The sequence below is a fragment of the Hyperolius riggenbachi genome, chromosome 6, assembly GCF_040937935.1.
Source record: "Hyperolius riggenbachi isolate aHypRig1 chromosome 6, aHypRig1.pri, whole genome shotgun sequence".
Classification (NCBI taxonomy): Eukaryota; Metazoa; Chordata; class Amphibia; order Anura; family Hyperoliidae; genus Hyperolius; species Hyperolius riggenbachi.
Genome location: NC_090651.1, coordinates 6,973,003 through 6,991,991, shown reverse-complemented (window position 1 = coordinate 6,991,991; position 18,989 = coordinate 6,973,003). Strand labels below are relative to the sequence as shown.

At 48.7% G+C, this 18,989-nt stretch overlaps 2 protein-coding genes across 5 annotated transcripts in view; one reads left to right on the top strand and one right to left on the bottom strand.

Annotated features, from left to right (window-relative positions):
- The window catches only part of ACAD8 (acyl-CoA dehydrogenase family member 8), a 36,455-nt gene extending 17,775 nt beyond the window's left edge, over window positions 1-18,680 (bottom strand). Inside the window, exons 1-5 of the mRNA XM_068238799.1 lie at window positions 18,544-18,680; window positions 16,436-16,536; window positions 13,237-13,406; window positions 6,710-6,819; window positions 4,873-4,949 (exon numbers count right to left, since the gene is read on the bottom strand). Coding sequence (XP_068094900.1) covers window positions 4,873-4,949; window positions 6,710-6,819; window positions 13,237-13,406; window positions 16,436-16,536; window positions 18,544-18,649 — 564 coding nt within the window. The 5' untranslated portion in view covers window positions 18,650-18,680. The remainder of the gene's footprint in view (window positions 1-4,872; window positions 4,950-6,709; window positions 6,820-13,236; window positions 13,407-16,435; window positions 16,537-18,543) is intronic.
- The window catches only part of THYN1 (thymocyte nuclear protein 1), a 122,473-nt gene that overhangs the window by 72,661 nt on the left and 30,823 nt on the right, over window positions 1-18,989 (top strand). Inside the window, exon 1 of one of the 4 annotated variants that reach the window (XM_068238803.1) lies at window positions 17,786-17,885. The exons of 1 other annotated variant lie outside the window; for it this stretch is intronic. The gene's annotated coding sequence lies outside the window, so the exon portion shown is untranslated. Of the gene's footprint in view, window positions 1-17,785; window positions 17,886-18,713; window positions 18,882-18,989 lie in introns of those variants that run through there. 2 more of the 4 variants (XM_068238804.1, XM_068238801.1) reach the window with 2 other exon arrangements.

The window sequence follows — 18,989 nt, the reverse complement described above, 5'->3', positions numbered from 1 at the left end:
TCTTCTTGCTTGGACCGGCCCTGGGGGCAGGGCGCTACTTCTTCTTCTTGCTTGGACCGGCCCTTAGGGCAGGGCACTACTTCTTCTTGCTTGGACCGGCCCTGGGGGCAGGGCACTACTTCTTCTTCTTGCTTGGACCGGCCCTGGGGGCAGGGCGCTACTTCTTCTTGCTTGGACCGGCCCTGGGGGCAGGGGCGCTACTTCTTCTTCTTGCTTGGACCGGCCCTTAGGGCAGGGGGCGCTACTTCTTCTTGCTTGGACCGCTCCTGGGGGCAGGGCGCTACTTCTTCTTCTTGCTTGGACCAACCCTGGGGGCAGGGCGCTACTTCTTCTTCTTCTTGCTTGGACCGGCCCTTAGGGCAGGGCGCTACTTCTTCTTCTTGCTTGGACCGGCCCTTAGAGCAGGGCGCTACTTCTTCTTCTTGCTTGGACCGGCCCTGGGGGCAGGGCGCTACTTCTTCTTCTTGCTTGGACCGGCCCTTAGGGCAGGGTGCTACTTCTTCTTCTTGCTTGGACCAACCCTGGGGGCAGGGCGCTACTTCTTCTTCTTGCTTGGACCGGCCCTTAGGGCAGGGCGCTACTTCTTCTTCTTGCTTGGACCGGCCCTTAGGGCAGGGCACTACTTCTTCTTGCTTGGACCGGCCCTTAGGGCAGGGCGCTACTTCTTCTTGCTTGGACCGGCCCTGGGGGCAGGGCACTACTTCTTCTTCTTGCTTGGACCGGCCCTGGGGGCAGGGCGCTACTTCTTCTTCTTGATTGGACCGGCCCTTAGGGCAGGGCGCTACTTCTTCTTCTTGCTTGGACCGGCCCTGGGGGCAGGGCGCTACTTCTTCTTCTTGCTTGGACCGGCCCTTAGGGCAGGGGGCGCTACTTCTTCTTGCTTGGACCGCCCCTGGGGGCAGGGCGCTACTTCTTCTTCTTGCTTGGACCAACCCTGGGGGCAGGGCGCTACTTCTTCTTCTTCTTGCTTGGACCGGCCCTTAGGGCAGGGCGCTACTTCTTCTTCTTGCTTGGACCGGCCCTTAGAGCAGGGCGCTACTTCTTCTTCTTGCTTGGACCGGCCCTGGGGGCAGGGCGCTACTTCTTCTTCTTGCTTGGACCGGCCCTTAGGGCAGGGTGCTACTTCTTCTTCTTGCTTGGACCAACCCTGGGGGCAGGGCGCTACTTCTTCTTCTTGCTTGGACCGGCCCTTAGGGCAGGGCGCTACTTCTTCTTCTTGCTTGGACCGGCCCTTAGGGCAGGGCGCTACTTCTTCTTCTTGCTTGGACCGGCCCTGGGGGCAGGGCGCTACTTCTTCTTCTTGCTTGGACCGGCCCTGGGGGCAGGGCGCTACTTCTTCTTCTTGCTTGGACCGGCTCTTAGGGCAGGGTGCTACTTCTTCTTCTTGCTTGGACCGGCCCGTTAGGGCAGGGCGCTACTTCTTCTTCTTGCTTGCACTGGCCCTGGGGGTAGAGCGCTACTTCTTCTTCTTGCTTGGACCGGCCCTTAGTGCAGGGCGCTACTTCTTCTTCTTGCTTGGACCGGCCCTGGGGGCAGGGCGCTACTTCTTCTTGCTTGGACCGGCCCTTAGGGCAGGGCGCTACTTCTTCTTCTTGCTTGGACCGGCCCTGGGGGCAGGGCGCTACTTCTTCTTCTTGCTTGGACCGGCCCTTAGGGCAGGGCGCTACTTCTTCTTCTTGCTTGGACCGGCCCTTAGGGCAGGGCGCTACTTCTTCTTCTTGCTTGGACCGGCCCTTAGGGCAGGGCGCTACTTCTTCCTCTTGCTTGGACCGGCCCTTAGGGCAGGGCGCTACTTCTTCTTCTTGCTTGGACCGGCCCTGGGGGCAGGGCGCTACTTTTTCTTGCTTGGACCGGCCCTTAGGGCAGGGCGCTACTTCTTCTTCTTGCTTGGACCGGCCCTGGGGGCAGAGCGCTACTTCTTCTTCTTGCTTGGACCGGTCCTTAGGGCAGGGTGCTACTTCTTCTTCTTGCTTGGACCGGCCCTGGGGGCAGGGCGCTACTTCTTCTTCTTGCTTGAACCGGCCCTTAGGGCAGGGCGCTACTACTTCTTCTTGCTTGGACCGGCCCTTAGGGCAGGGCGCTACTTCTTCTTGTTGCTTGGACCGGCCCTGGGGGCAGGGCGCTACTTCTTCTTCTTGCTTGGACCGGCCCTTAGGGCAGGGCGCTACTTCTTCTTCTTGATTGGACCGGCCCTGGGGCAGGGCGCTACTTCTACTTCTTGCTTGGACCGGCCCTTAGGGCAGGGCGCTACTTCTTCTTCTTGCTTGGACCAACCCTGGGGGCAGGGCGCTACTTCTTCTTCTTGCTTGGCCGGCCCTGGGGGCAGGGCGCTACTTCTTCTTCTTGCTTGGACCGGCCCTGGGGGCAGGGCGCTACTTCTTCTTCTTGCTTGGACCGGCCCTTAGGGCAGGGCGCTACTTCTTCTTGCTTGGACCGGCCCTGGGGGCAGGGCGCTACTTCTTCTTCTTGCTTGGAGCGGCCCTTAGGGCAGGGCGCTACTTCTTCTTCTTGCTTGGACCGGCCCTTAGGGCAGGGCGCTACTTCTTCTTCTTGCTTGGACCGGCCCTGGGGGCAGGGCGCTACTTCTTCTTCTTGCTTGGACCGGCCCTGGGGGCAGGGCGCTACTTCTTCTTCTTGCTTGGACCGGCCCTTAGGGCAGGGCGCTACTTCTTCTTCTTGCTTGGACCGGCCCTGGGGGCAGGGCGCTACTTCTTCTTCTTGCTTGGACCGGCCCTGGGGGCAGGGCGCTACTTCTTCTTGCTTGGACCAGCCCTTAGGGCAGGGCGCTACTTCTTCTTCTTGCTTGGACCGGCCCTGGGTGCAGGGCGCTACTTCTTCTTCTTGCTTGGACCGGCCCTTAGGGCAGGGCGCTACTTCTTCTTCTTGCTTGGAACGGCCCTGGGGGCAGGGCGCTACTTCTTCTTCTTGCTTGGACCGGCCCTGGGGGCAGAGCGCTACTTCTTCTTCTTGCTTGGACCGGCCCTTAGGGCAGGGCGCTACTTCTTCTTCTTGCTTGGAACGGCCCTTAGGGCAGGGCGCTACTTCTTCTTCTTGCTTGGACCGGCCCTGGGGGCAGGGCGCTACTTCTTCTTCTTGCTTGGACCGGCCCTGGGGGCAGGGCGCTACTTCTTCTTCTTGCTTGGACCGGCCCTGGGGGCAGGGCGCTACTTCTTCTTCTTGCTTGGACCGGCCCTGGGGGCAGGGCACTACTTCTTCTTCTTGCTTGGACCGGCCCTTAGGGCAGGGCGCTACTTCTTCTTCTTGCTTGGACCGGCCCCTTCTTCTTGCTTGGACCGCCCCCTGGGGGCAGGGCGCTATTTCTTCTTCTTGCTTAAAGGTTGAGGCACTTACTCTATTATATATATATAGATTCTATATTCTCATCGCAGATGTCCCGTTAAGTTTGTAAACATTTTGAATGATTGAGTTGAATCACGAGTCCCCTGCCACTGACTATAGATGTAGATCTTAGCAATCTGTGGTTATTATGTTTTTGTTATATTGCGCTCCCAGGAAATGGGGTGTTATACAGAGGGGCATCCCAGATAATCTGCAATCCACATATTGATGTATTGTACAGGACTTTTCTGTAGCAATCTATTTTATGGAAGGTTTGCTATTTGCTGCTGTGGCTTATAGCTTAACCTGAAGTGAAAAATAAACTGATGAGATAATGAATGATATGTGTAGTACAGCTAAGAAACAGAATATTAGTAGCAAAGAAGAATAAGAAGTAGAATGAGTCTTGTTTTTCAGTACAGGAAGAATTAAAAAAAAAAAATCAGTTGTTATCTATGCAAAAGAGCTTCTCTGAGCTCTCAGACCCGACTTGGGTCAAATACCGTCCTGTTTCTGAAGCACTTACACATGAAAGAAACAGTGAGAGACAGGTTCAGATACGGTTTTACTGCAGGGAAGTTCAAAGGGTCATTATTTCTGCTTTGATTGATAGACAGAGTGTGCTTTTAATACTGCGAATCTGACAGACTGCTACACTGGTATTAAAAAAAAAAGCGAAAGAAATGAAAATAAAAATATGAGACTCTTTTCTTTGATACCAATGTTCTATTCATTTTCCGTACTACACATACAGTTCATTCGATCAGAAGTCTTTTTTATTTTTGCTTTAACTCTTTGTAATCATTTACGATTGTTTATGTCAGATTATATTCTGTATTTCCTTCTGACTTTATGTCCTTTTACAAGTAATTCACTTTTTCACATAATAAAACAAATGTAAAAGGACAACTAAAGTAAGAGGTGTATGGAAGCTGCCATATTTATTTTCCTTTAAAGCAATACCAGTTGCCTGGCTGTCCTGCTGTTCCTCTGCCTCTAATACTATTAGCCATAGCCCCTGAACAAGCATGCAGCAGATCAGGTGTTTCTGACATTATTGTCAGATCTGACAAGATTAGCTGCATGCTCGTTTCTGGTGAGATTCAGCCACTACTGCAGCCAAATGGATCAGCAGGGCTGCCAGGCAACTAGTATTGTTTAACAGGAAATTAATATGGCAGTCTCCACAAACCTATCAATACAGTTGTCCTTTAAAGAAAAGATATGCAGAATTCTCCTCCCAGAGCATTCTGGGAGACCAGGCATATTTTCTACTAGCTTTAAAACTCTCGCTAATTAAACATTCCACAGAGCTGCACCTGACAGGACTAAAGATGTCATCGCCAGTGATACATTTCAGATAGTAAATCAGTGAGAGGAAAGATTTTACAATGGGCAAACACAGAATACATAATCTATAAATGAATATTGTAAAAAATAAGCAATTTTATTCATGATGTTATTTTCACTGCAGTTCCTCGATAAGAGATGTATACATTATGTGTTTATGAAGAGGGATATGGAAGGACGCACCTTTGATCCATTGAGAATGTAGTGGTCCCCTTCTCTCTTCGCTGAGGTCAGCAATGACGCTGCGTCACTTCCACTGCCTGCAGGAAGTCACGTGATGTAAGGGGAAGCCGTAAGTCACATGATGTACAGAGCAAGTCACATGTCATAAAGAGGATGCAGCAAGTCACATGATGTACGGAGCAAGTCACATGACGTACAGAGGATGCAGCAAGTCACATGATGTACAGAGCAAGTCACATGATGTACAGAGCAAGTCACATGACGTACAGAGGATGCAGCAAGTCACATGATGTACAGAGCAAGTCACATGATGTACAGAGGATGCAGCAAGTCACATGATGTACAGAGCAAGTCACATGATGTACAGAGCAAGTCACATGATGTACAGAGGATGCAGCAAGTCACATGATGTACAGAGCAAGTCACATGATGTACAGAGCAAGTCACATGATGTACAGAGGATGCAGCAAGTCACATGATGTAAAGAGCAGGCCACATGATGTACAGAGCAAGTCACATGATGTACAGAGGATGCAGCAAGTCACATGATGTACAGAGCAAGTCACATGATGTACAGAGCAAGTCACATGATGTACAGAGGATGCAGCAAGTCACATGATGTACAGAGCAAGTCACATGATGTACAGAGCAAGTCACATGATGTACAGAGGATGCAGCAAGTCACATGATGTAAAGAGCAGGTCACATGATGTAAAGGGGATGCAGCAAGTCACATGATGTACAGAGCAAGTCACATGATGTACAGGGATGCAGTAAGTCACATGATGTACAGAGGATGCAGCAAGTCACATGTTTTACAGAGCAAGTCACATGACGTAAAGAGGATGCAGCAAGTTGCATGACGTACAGAACGAGTCACATGACGTACAGAGCAGGTCACATGACGTAAAGAGGATGCAGCAAGTTGCATGACGTACAGAACGAGTCACATGACGTACAGAGCAGGTCACATGACGTAAAGAGGATGCAGCAAGTCGCATGACGTACAGAACGAGTCACATGACGTAAAGAGGATGCAGGAAGTCACATGATGAACAGAGAAAGAATAAGACATTCTATATTGTTAACATTTATAGAGTTAGCTAAAGATGAGTCAGGTGGATCTGGCATGCCACCCAACCAGAGCCGGAGCTGCCATAAGAGCAACCTGGGCAATTGTCCAAAGCCAGCTCCGGGGCCCCAATCTGGGATTGAGGGACGGTTAATCTTGCCCTGGAGCCTGCGCTCAACAACTACCATGCACCCAATTAAACTATGTATCAGGAAAAGGTTAAAAATGAGAGGGGGTATCAGTAAAGGGGGCATGAAGCCTCGATCACATCATACGCGCTTCCGCGCACATTTGGAATATGATGTGCTACATGCAAGAATGGCAGAAAGGCATAGAGAGCACTTCTGACGTTCACATCAAAGTTGCTGCGCAGCAGTACAATGCGCTACGTACTGCTGCATGCATTCTGCCCGCAAGCGCAGCGCTGACCCATTCGCTGTGAACGCTCTCATAAGGAGTTATTACACAAGCGCTTTTAGAGAAATTTTCAAAATCGTTGGTGCTTAAAAAAAACAAAAATGCTCTAGGTGTGACGAAGCCCTTCCTGTTATCACATGAAGAGGGCAGGGTGACTTCTATGAGCTTTATAATCCTTGTTGTTTCATCCACCATCACACACAAGGCTGTGGAGTCAGTACAAAATCCCCCGACTCCTCAGTATATGAAACCACCAACTCCGACTCCAGGTACCCAAAATGGCTCCGACTCCACAGCCCTGGTCACACAGCAGAGTTTTATTACAAGGGACTATGATTCGGGGCTCACCTGGTTCCGTCAGACAGTAAGAGGCAAACTTCTCCATGCTGCAGAGAGGAGGACAGAACCGATGTCTCTGTTCATCATTCCCAAAGGTATCGATCATCCAAACGCACATACTGCAAGCAAGAGAGCAGACAGGTCACACCTACCCCCAAAACACACAGAAATCATCTGCAGCCAAAATGTGACTGCAGGCAAGAGAGCAGACAGGTCACACCGACCACCAAGACACACAGGAATCATCTACAGCCGAAATGTGACTGCTGGCAAGAGAGCAGACAGGTCACACCGACCACCAAAACACACAGGAATCATCTACAGCCGAAATGTAACTGCAAGCAAGAGAGCAGACAGGTCACACAGACCACCAAAACACACAGGAATCATCTGCAGCCGAAATGTGACTGCAGGCAAGAGAGCAGACAGGTCACACTAACCACCAAAACACACAGGAATCATCTACAGCTGAAATGTGACTGCAGGCAAGAGAGCAGACAGGTCACACCGACCACCAAAACACACAGGAATCATCTACAGCCAAAATGTGACTGCAGGCAAGAGAGCAGACAGGCCACACTGACCACCAAAACACACAGAAATAATCTACAGCCAAAATGTGACTGCAGGCAAGAGAGCAGACAGGTCACACCAACCACCAAAACACACAGGAATCATCTACAGCTGAAATGTGACTGCAGGCAAGAGAGCAGACAGGTCACACTAACCACCAAAACACACAGGAATCATCTACAGCTGAAATGTGACTGCAGGCAAGAGAGCAGACAGGTCACACCGACCACCAAAACACACAGGAATCATCTACAGCCAAAATGTGACTGCAGGCAAGAGAGCAGACAGGCCACACTGACCACCAAAACACACAGAAATAATCTACAGCCAAAATGTGACTGCAGGCAAGAGAGCAGATAGGTCACACCAACCACCAAAACACACAGGAATCATCTACAGCTGAAATGTGACTGCAGGCAAGAGAGCAGACAGGTCACACCGACCACCAAAACACACAGGAATCATCTACAGCCAAAATGTGACTGCAGGCAAGAGAGCAGACAGGCCACACTGACCACCAAAACACACAGAAATAATCTACAGCCAAAATGTGACTGCAGGCAAGAGAGCAGACAGGTCACACCAACCACCAAAACACACAGGAATCATCTACAGCTGAAATGTGACTGCAGGCAAGAGAGCAGACAGGTCACACTAACCACCAAAACACACAGGAATCATCTACAGCTGAAATGTGACTGCTGGCAAGAGAGCAGACAGGTCACACCGACCACCAAAACACACAGGAATCATCTACAGCCGAAATGTAACTGCAAGCAAGAGAGCAGACAGGTCACACAGACCACCAAAACACACAGGAATCATCTGCAGCCGAAATGTGACTGCAGGCAAGAGAGCAGACAGGTCACACTAACCACCAAAACACACAGGAATCATCTACAGCTGAAATGTGACTGCAGGCAAGAGAGCAGACAGGTCACACCGACCACCAAAACACACAGGAATCATGTACAGCCAAAATGTGACTGCAGGCAAGAGAGCAGACAGGCCACACTGACCACCAAAACACACAGAAATAATCTACAGCCAAAATGTGACTGCAGGCAAGAGAGCAGACAGGTCACACCAACCACCAAAACACACAGGAATCATCTACAGCTGAAATGTGACTGCAGGCAAGAGAGCAGACAGGTCACACTAACCACCAAAACACACAGGAATCATCTACAGCTGAAATGTGACTGCAGGCAAGAGAGCAGACAGGTCACACCGACCACCAAAACACACAGGAATCATCTACAGCCGAAATGTGACTGCAGGCAAGAGAGCAGACAGGCCACACTGACCACCAAAACACACAGAAATAATCTACAGCCAAAATGTGACTGCAGGCAAGAGAGCAGATAGGTCACACCAACCACCAAAACACACAGGAATCATCTACAGCTGAAATGTGACTGCAGGCAAGAGAGCAGATAGGTCACACCAACCACCAAAACACACAGAAATCATCTGCAGCTGAAATGTGACTGCAGGCAAGAGAGCAGACAGGCCACACTGACCACCAAAACACACAGAAATAATCTACAGCCAAAATGTGACTGCAGGCAAGAGAGCAGACAGGTCACACCAACCACCAAAACACACAGGAATCATCTACAGCTGAAATGTGACTGCAGGCAAGAGAGCAGACAGGTCACACTAACCACCAAAACACACAGGAATCATCTACAGCTGAAATGTGACTGCAGGCAAGAGAGCAGACAGGTCACACCGACCACCAAAACACACAGGAATCATCTACAGCCAAAATGTGACTGCAGGCAAGAGAGCAGACAGGCCACACTGACCACCAAAACACACAGAAATAATCTACAGCCAAAATGTGACTGCAGGCAAGAGAGCAGATAGGTCACACCAACCACCAAAACACACAGGAATCATCTACAGCTGAAATGTGACTGCAGGCAAGAGAGCAGACAGGTCACACCGACCACCAAAACACACAGGAATCATCTACAGCCAAAATGTGACTGCAGGCAAGAGAGCAGACAGGCCACACTGACCACCAAAACACACAGAAATAATCTACAGCCAAAATGTGACTGCAGGCAAGAGAGCAGACAGGTCACACCAACCACCAAAACACACAGGAATCATCTACAGCTGAAATGTGACTTCAGGCAAGAGAGCAGACAGGTCACACTAACCACCAAAACACACAGGAATCATCTACAGCTGAAATGTGACTGCTGGCAAGAGAGCAGACAGGTCACACCGACCACCAAAACACACAGGAATCATCTACAGCCGAAATGTAACTGCAAGCAAGAGAGCAGACAGGTCACACAGACCACCAAAACACACAGGAATCATCTGCAGCCGAAATGTGACTGCAGGCAAGAGAGCAGACAGGTCACACTAACCACCAAAACACACAGGAATCATCTACAGCTGAAATGTGACTGCAGGCAAGAGAGCAGACAGGTCACACCGACCACCAAAACACACAGGAATCATCTACAGCCAAAATGTGACTGCAGGCAAGAGAGCAGACAGGCCACACTGACCACCAAAACACACAGAAATAATCTACAGCCAAAATGTGACTGCAGGCAAGAGAGCAGACAGGTCACACCAACCACCAAAACACACAGGAATCATCTACAGCTGAAATGTGACTGCAGGCAAGAGAGCAGACAGGTCACACTAACCACCAAAACACACAGGAATCATCTACAGCTGAAATGTGACTGCAGGCAAGAGAGCAGACAGGTCACACCGACCACCAAAACACACAGGAAACATCTACAGCCAAAATGTGACTGCAGGCAAGAGAGCAGACAGGCCACACTGACCACCAAAACACACAGAAATAATCTACAGCCAAAATGTGACTGCAGGCAAGAGAGCAGATAGGTCACACCAACCACCAAAACACACAGGAATCATCTACAGCTGAAATGTGACTGCAGGCAAGAGAGCAGATAGGTCACACCAACCACCAAAACACACAGAAATCATCTGCAGCTGAAATGTGACTGCAGGCAAGAGAGCAGACAGGTCACACCGACCACCAAAACACACAGAAATCATCTGCAGCTGAAATGTGACTGCAGGCAAGAGAGCAGACAGGTCACACCGACCACCAAAACACACAGGAATCATCTACAGCTGAAATGTGACTGCAGGCAAGAGAGCAGACAGGTCACACCGACCACCAAAACACACAGGAATCATCTACAGCTGAAATGTGACTGCAGGCAAGAGAGCAGACAGGTCACACCGACCACCAAAACACACAGGAATCATCTACAGCTGAAACGCTGACATGCTGCTGGGAACTATAGAACTGATAGCAAAGGGGAAATGGAAGACAATCTGTCTAAAGTCGCCCATTAATGGTACAATTTTTAGCAAACAATCATATTTTTGTTCAGATTTTTCAGATCATAGTGCATGAAAACAGAGGAGCTGGAGGATCCAACCAATCATGAACGGTCATATTATCAATCGTTCCCTTAAAAAATGGTCTATCAGCGTGGCGGATATTTTCAGTGATCTGATCGCAAACTAATTTCAAAATGACCACACATTGTATTATTTGGTGGTGTGGATCGACAAAGGAAACCAGAGACAACTAAGCCATAGCTCTCAACTGTCCCTCTTTTGGTGTGACAGTCCCTCTTTGGGAGCCCTGTCCCTCTTTCCTCCTCATTTGTCCCTCTTTCTATATATATATATATATATATATATATATATATATATTTCTCTACTAAAAAATGTTTGATTGACTCTAAACTTTATTCAAATCCTTTAAATTGATATATTACTAATTGTAAAATGTCACTATGAAGGAAAATTACCCAGGATAGAAAGGACCAGTGTGGTTTGAATTATAAAGCAACATTTTTTTATGGAATCTTTATGGTATGCGTGACTAGGGGTGTGATGGGGGTGTGATAATGGGTGTAGTACCGGTGTGGCTTAAGTGTCCTTCTTTCTCATCTCAAAAAGTTGGGAGGTATGACTAAGCATAAAAGTTTTATACATACCTGGGGCTTCCTCCAGCCCCCTCCCCACTGATCGCTCCTACATCTCTTCCTCCACCTGCTCCTTTTCCCGTTAGCAGTCCCGATAGCTTGGCCATTCTGGAAGCACTGCGCATACGCGGCCCTGCAGCCAGGAGCGCTCTGCACTTGCGCAGTACAGTCCTGATGACCTCAGCGCGACCATGTGAGCCGCACGGTGGAGCGCAGAAGTCGACCCGGGAAGCCGACTTGGCGAGGTCGGCATCTGCAGCGGAGGAGACCAGGAGCTGCGGCGAGGGCACAGGACCGCTGCCAGGGGCTGGAGGAAGCACCAGGTAAGTGGATTTTTGTTTTTTAATCTGCTTGGACGTACCCTTTAATGTTGTATTGTCTGATATGACTGTTACAGTTTTCAGTGTCTCAGAAGCTACACTATATGAACCAATGACCTTGTTTTATCTATCCCCTGCCCTCAGAAGCTGCTCTCTGTAATTCCGTATCAGTGAGAATTATACTATAGGCCAGGTTCCCGCTAGAGAGAACCTGTCACTTACATAGCTGAATGCTGAACTCTTCCAGGCAGAAAAATAAGAAAAGGAACAGCATAGTTATTTGTGTACCCAGCACTGTACATACACATCTCTCATGTCATGTCGGGTAACCATTAAAAAATGTATTCCGCAGATAAACGCTTATCCAGACATTTGTAAACATGATAACATTTGTCTTTTACCCAATGTGTTCTACAAATGCTGAATGTTCTCCCTAAATTAACCAATCATGACAAATAAAAGTTTCAATAATCACCAATGTTGTCTGGGAGACAGCGGGAGATCGAGGATACGGGGATAGGACTGGGAGGGTTCTGTGGGATTCACCGCCATCCCTCTACAAATGTAACTATCTAACCATGTGGTTGCTTCATCAACTCCCAACAGCGCCACTTCAATACAGCACTTGTGCGCTGCGTGTGATAGTGCTGCGTAGCGTGCGGTGCTAAGTTACGGGCGCAACTACGACACTTCACATCTCGCGCTACATGAAGAAGCATGAGGCACCTTGTAGTAGCGAGCATACTTTTAAAAGGAGCGCCCGTAACTTAGCACCACACACTACGCAGCACTACCACGCGTTACGCACAAGTGCTGTATTTAAGTGCCGCTGCTTTTAGCGCAAGTTGATGAATCAACCCCCCCACGTCTTTTAGGTGGCCTCAGGGTTGCTTTAAAGGGGAACTGAAGTAAGAGGTATACGGAGGCTGCCATATTTATTTCCTTTTAATCAATACCAGTTGCCTGGCAGCCTAGTTGATCTATTTGGCTGCAGTAGTGTCTGAATCGCACCAGAAAGAAGCATGCAGCTAATCTTGTCAGATCTGACTTTAAAGTCTGAAACACCTTATATGCTGCATGCTTGTTCAGGAGCTATGGCTAATAGTATTAGAGACAGGGGATCCGCAGGACAGCCAGGCAACTGGTATTGCTAAAAAGGAAATAAACATGGCAGCCTCCATATAACCTCTCTCTTCAGTTGTCCTTTAAGCAAAAGCCAGTGGCTCCAGGGATTTTAAGTGTACACAACCTATTAACACGTTCCCTTGTGAAATAACAACACTGGTCACATGCCTATGAAGCCGACTGATGTGTGTCCCGAAAATAAGGAGAAAATATGGAAAATAAAATTAGGAGAAAACATAGTATAAATGTTAAATAACAGCCACTTTCCCGATCTCCACTTAGGAGTAGGGATGATCAATTACATGCAAATATTTCAGAGGTTATGCAAATTTTTATGCAAATATATGCAGCATGAAAATGGAACAATCAAGTCCCACCCAGGATTAAACTGCTTGGTCCAATTTCAAACTGCATATATTTGCATACAAATTTACATAAATTTGCACAAACTGAAGTATTTGCATATCACTGATCATCCCTACTTAGGAGTATAGGAGAGACGCATCATCCCTACTTGTGGATACTGATGTATGCGGTTGTGCTGACACAGCCGGTAGACAGGGCCTCAAAGATGATCGAGGTGTCCAATCGCGACAGTCCAGACCCGCCCACGTCCGGGTGAATGTAAATCCCGCCAAAGCCCAGCTGTGCCGCCTTCCGCATCGTCTCCACCGGGAAAATCTCCTGCGTAGGAGAAAAGAAGCAGTTTAATGTTTATTTCACGTCAGGTTTAACCAATAAACCGGTATCCTCTGATGTGTCACAGAGATAAAGATAAAATGTTAAAGTGGACCTGTTTAAAAAGCTCTTGTAGTGTCTTGTAAGGACTTACGAGGCCAAGAATAGAAAAAAAAATAAAAAAAGTTAGCTACCTGCATCAGCTTGTAAGGCCCGGAGGACGCCGTCCGCACCCTCCGTGCCATTCCGCCGGGTCCCCGCTGCTCAATAGCCCTCCGAACAGTCCCCGACCGCGTGGCCCGGGTCGGGCTCTCCAGCCTGTACAAAGATGGCCGCCGGAGCTGGCCGCGGCTGCACAGTCCGCATAGCCGCGAGTGTGGCTGCGCAGCTCTAAGGCCAACCCCCCGATCCACGTAACAGGCTGGCCTTAGAGCTGCGCAGCCGCGGCCAGCTCCAGCGGCCATCTTTGTACAGGCTGGAGAGCCCGACCCGGGCCGCGCGGTCGGGGACTGTTCAGGGGGCTATTGAGCGGCGGGGACCCGGCGGAACGGCACGGAGGGCGCGGACGGGAGTTTAGACTCACTTCAGTGTTTCTTTAAAGAGAGTCTGAAGCCTTAAAAAATATCTCTCTTTTTACTTGCCAGTCCTCTTCAGCAATAAGATCATAACTGAAACTGCATTCCTGTGGCAAAACAATGTATTTTTACCCCCCAAATCCCTGAGGCAAAATTTGGGGATCGCTTCCGGGTAGAGGCAGAGCTTTGTGTTGTAGCTCTACCTCTGCTGGAGTCAATCTCTGCCGATCTCCGCCTCTCCCCGCCCCTCTCAGTCTTCTTTCACTGAGAGGGGGGGAGATTGACTCCACCAAAAGCAGAGCTACAGCGCAAAGCTCCGCCTCCCCCAGGAAGCAGAATCCACGACCTGGAAAGTCGTGGAATTTTGCCCCAGGGATTTGGGGGGTATAAATACATCATTCAGCTGTGGGAATGCAGCGTTTCAGCTATGTTCTTATTGCTGAAGAGAACTGGCAAGTAAAAAGAGATATTTTTTAAGGCTTCAGACTCTCTTAAAGAAAAACATTTCTTTGTTACAGCTCATGCAAATCCTGCAATAAATCTGCAGTATGTCTACTTCCTGCTTTCATGGAAGCAGACATATTGTGAACATCCTGTGTTTACCAATTAGCTCTCTGCTAGGCAGTCAGCTGACACAACTGAAGGATCAAATTACAGTGGTGATTAGGCACAGATTAGGGGCAATTAGACAGGCTAAACTCTCTAAATACACACAGGTTGCATTTCTCTATATTTTCCTTCTGTCCTGTGCAAGAGTTCAGCTCCACTTTAAGCCTTGTATACATGGTAGATGTAACTCGGCGAGGCGGCTGATGACGACCACCTCTGCCGAGAAACTAGCGTGTGTACAGCGCCCCCTCATGCCTGGCCAGTGATGCATGATGTCACACAATGGGTGGGGTGAGCAGAGTGCATTGTCCTCCTCACTCACCCCACCCATTGTGTGACATCATGCACCGCTCCTTCTGCCCTCCCCCTCCCAGCATAGCTTGAAAGGCGTCTATACAGCCTTTGCCCTGCAGTGCCAGGCATCATGCCTCCTACCAGGCTTTACACTTGCTGTAAATAATTTCTCCATTATAATAAGATTTTCAGAAGAAGAAATATCCTATAATCTGCTGTAGGGTGCCGTAAGACTCCAGAATTATTCTGGCCTAACACGTTAAAACTGTCATTGTTTAAAGACATTTTCAACAGTTCCTTTAGATAACATTTTTACATTGATAGGATAAAAAGAGCCACATCTCTATGTGAGTGACCAGCAAAACTAGGCAAAAAAACTAGAAAAAAAAAGAAAGAAAGAAAAAAAAAATTTCAGATGGAGTGGTGTGCGAGTGATGTCATGCAGTGGGCGGGGTAAGGAGAATAATGGTCTTGAACAGCGATTGGCTGATTCGATCCACCCAGCGGAGCGCTGGCCAAGGCGTCAGAGGGTCACTGTTCATACGTCAGACTCTTGGCAGAGATGGTCATTCGATGGCACTCCAGCCGACTTTCATCACCATGGGTAAGGGTTATAGGCTCTCAGATTTTCATTGAAGGTATAAGTAATTAGTATAATAAGAAGATAATCTAGCTGTATCGCTTTAGTTGTTGTATTGCTAAGACCAGCGTATACTTTACCTTACATGCATAGGTAACAATTAACAGAAACCATAACAAAGAATTGAACTTCATCCCAATCAGTAGCTGATTCTCCTTTCCCATGAGAAATCTATTCCTTTTCTCAGGCGGATCATTAGGGGGCGCTGTATGGCTGATATTGTGGTGAAACCCCTCCCACAGTGTGATGTCAGGACCATGGTGATGACATCACACTGTGGAGCCTTGTTGCATTGTGGGAAATAACAGCTGTTTCCAACTGCCAAAAAAGCAGCATCTCCTTTCAGTGACATCACCTGCCAGCAGTAAAAATGTCACCATGTGATAAATGTCAGAATGTAAATCGGGGAGAGGAAAGATTTTACAATGAGCAAACACTGACTAAATCATTTATACATAATTATTGTAAAAATGAAGCACTTTTGTTCATTAGGTTATTTTAACTGGAGTTCCTCTTTAACCTTTTTCCTGAAGTGACTTTGGGGTGGAACTCTGCATGCTTAGGCTCTGTTCCCACTTAAGTGGGGGGAAGGACATTCTGTGTCCGTTCTGTGCTCCACAGTGAGGGATCCTATTTTATAGATAAAAGTTGTTCCCACTTGTCAGCCTGCAATGGATCCGCAGGATCAGTAAGTGGGCCACACTTCTGTACAGTGTGTGATAATCCCGGGCAGGTAGATGCATTCCCCCATATAGCCTACGGTGGAATATAACCCTAACCCTGGGCTACAGCATCGGCTCGCGCTGGCCGCACACAGCCTGGCACAGATGGAAGCACAGCCCGGCACAGATGGAAGCACAGCCCGGCACAGATCGGAGCACAGCCCGAGCCCCTGGTTTGGTCAGTATTGCAGTTACCTTCTCATCCCATAAGGCCATGTTAGGAGCCATCTCTTTCGAGGCAAAATCAAAGGCCACCTTCTGAAACTCCTTCTGTTCGTCCGTCAGGCCGATGGAAGCTGCACAACAATTATAATCAATTTAATCAAGATTGAATAACTGCAGGATCTGATCTCATTCAAAACAAAATCACATCTATTTTACTGGCAATAATTGACAAGATACCCAACTGGATAAAAACACCACCTTTGGAGTTTGAATCCTAGCTGAAGCCAGTATTCTGTTCAATAAAGAGTCCTTGGGCAAGACTCTGCAGGGTGGCTTACTGAACGTCCCCTTAGCCCCTGTCAGGCACTTACAGTCCACCAGGAGAAAAGTGCTATACAAATATTATTAAAGGGGAATTTTTGCAACTAATGCCCTCAGAAGTCGAAATAATATTATTATAATAACACACCCAAATAACCATTCTTGTAAGCTCAGGGTTGGTGCATATCAGGAATATGCAGAATTCCCTATTTTTGGACATGTACACAAAGTGCCCCCCCCCCCCCCAAACTAGATCCACTCCACGACTTATTCTGTTTCGGGTGGAGTCCAGTAATCTAGGATATACAACTTTTGTCTCTGAGAAACACTATAAAGGTTTAGAAAACGTGTGACACAATAATATGTGGGGGCTCAGGAAATCTGTGAAGCACAGGCCCTGATTTACCGCACAGGAGGCTATAGGCACAGATGTCCTGGCACCTTAGGGCCTGTTTCCACGACACGCAGATTGGATGCAGAAAAACTGACTCCAATGAATGCCTATGGGAAAATCTGCATCAGAAAAATCGCATTTAGTGGAAACAGGCCCATAGACATTCATTGGAGTCCGTTTTTCTGCATCCAATCTGCGTGTAGTGCAGGTATGGGCAAACTCAGCCCTCCAGCTGTTATGGAACTACAAGTCCCACAATGCATTTGCCTTTATGAGTCATGACTGTGGCTGTCAGACTCCTGCAATGCATTGTGGGACTTGTAGTTCCTTAACAGCTGGAGGGCCAAGTTTGCCCATGCCTGGTGTAGTGGAAACAGGCCCTTAAGGTGGCCACTAATGATCCAATCTTTTTCATCCAATCTTACCATTTCTATGTAATATAAGGTAACTGCTTGAAGTATCCATTCAGTATATTCACTCAATTTACCCTTATATACTACATAGATTTGGTAAGATTGGATGAAAAAGATTGGATCATTAGTGGCCACCTTTAGACTTTGCCCTACACGAACCTACAAACAACCACTGAACTGTACTGCAAGTGTGCTGGCTGGCCAACTGTCACTTCTCCCTAACTTACCTAGACCATCATAAGTAGCTACAGGTGCCCCTTAGTATTAGGTAGCCAGAAGTACCCTCAATATTAAGTAGCTAGAGGTGCCTCTGACTGAAACGAGATCTGGTCAGTGGAATTCCGATACCCAGGTGAGGAACCTCTCATTTATACTCTGCTCAGGACTCTGCATAGATAAGGCAGGCAGGAGGCACTTGAGTAGTGAGCCGCCTTTCCATCATCAGGCGCCTGTAAGCACGTGCCTGCAGTGCCTTATGGTAAATCTGACCCTGGTGATACACCATTGTGATCTCCTAAGATCTGGGGTACATTATGGGGGGACCAGAAAATCTGCCATACATTATTGGGGGCTCACTGCTCAGGAAATATGGGGTACATTATTGGGGGCTCAGGAAATCTGGGGTACTTTATTGGGGGCTCAGGAAATATTGAGTACATTTAGGAGGTTCAGGAAATTTGGAGAACATTATTGGGGTCTCAGCAAATCTGGGGTACATTATTGGAACTGGGCCAATCCCTCTCGGCAAGAAGTGCATTTATTTGGTTGTCCCAATTCGCGTGCGATTTCTTACGGTTATAAAAATCCTGCAGCTGCCCAGCACGTGCTGTTTGTTTTCCCGCTGCCGCGTGACCTTGCTGGCCACAGAGATCACGTGACTCTCCCCGCAGAGAAGGCGCAGGCGCCGGTCACGTGATCAGCCCGTTCCGCACAGCTGCAGTAGAACAAGGTCAGTGCATGGCCTCAGCGCAGCCCCGCCCCTCTCCCCGCCTCCTCAGAGAAGCCCTTACGGTCTATAGCCGAGGCGATGCCCCGCAGCGGGGCCGCCGTCCTCCCGCTCGCCGCATCCCTGAGGCACCGGGACAGCAGGGAAGCCGCTCTCACACAGGCCGCCATGTCTGCGAGCCGCCGCCCAGTGCATGCCGGGAAGTGTAGTTCCCAGGAAGCTCCGCTGTGCTGAGAAGAGCCAATAGAGAACTACAACTCCCGGCACCGCCCACTGCTGCAGGGCGTGGCACTGGAGGCTTCATGGGAGCTGATTGGATGTTGTGGTAGGCTCGTCTTAAAGGAGCAGCAGCAGCAGCAGCAAATAGAGTGTGGTGGAATCTGAGGAGGTCTCTGCTTCGGGGTGAATTATGCACTGGAGGCTGTTGGGATTATAAACGAGATATAAATCATTTTTCCTTACATTAAAATGTCATGTAAATGATATGCTGCTTTAAATTGGAGTAATCAG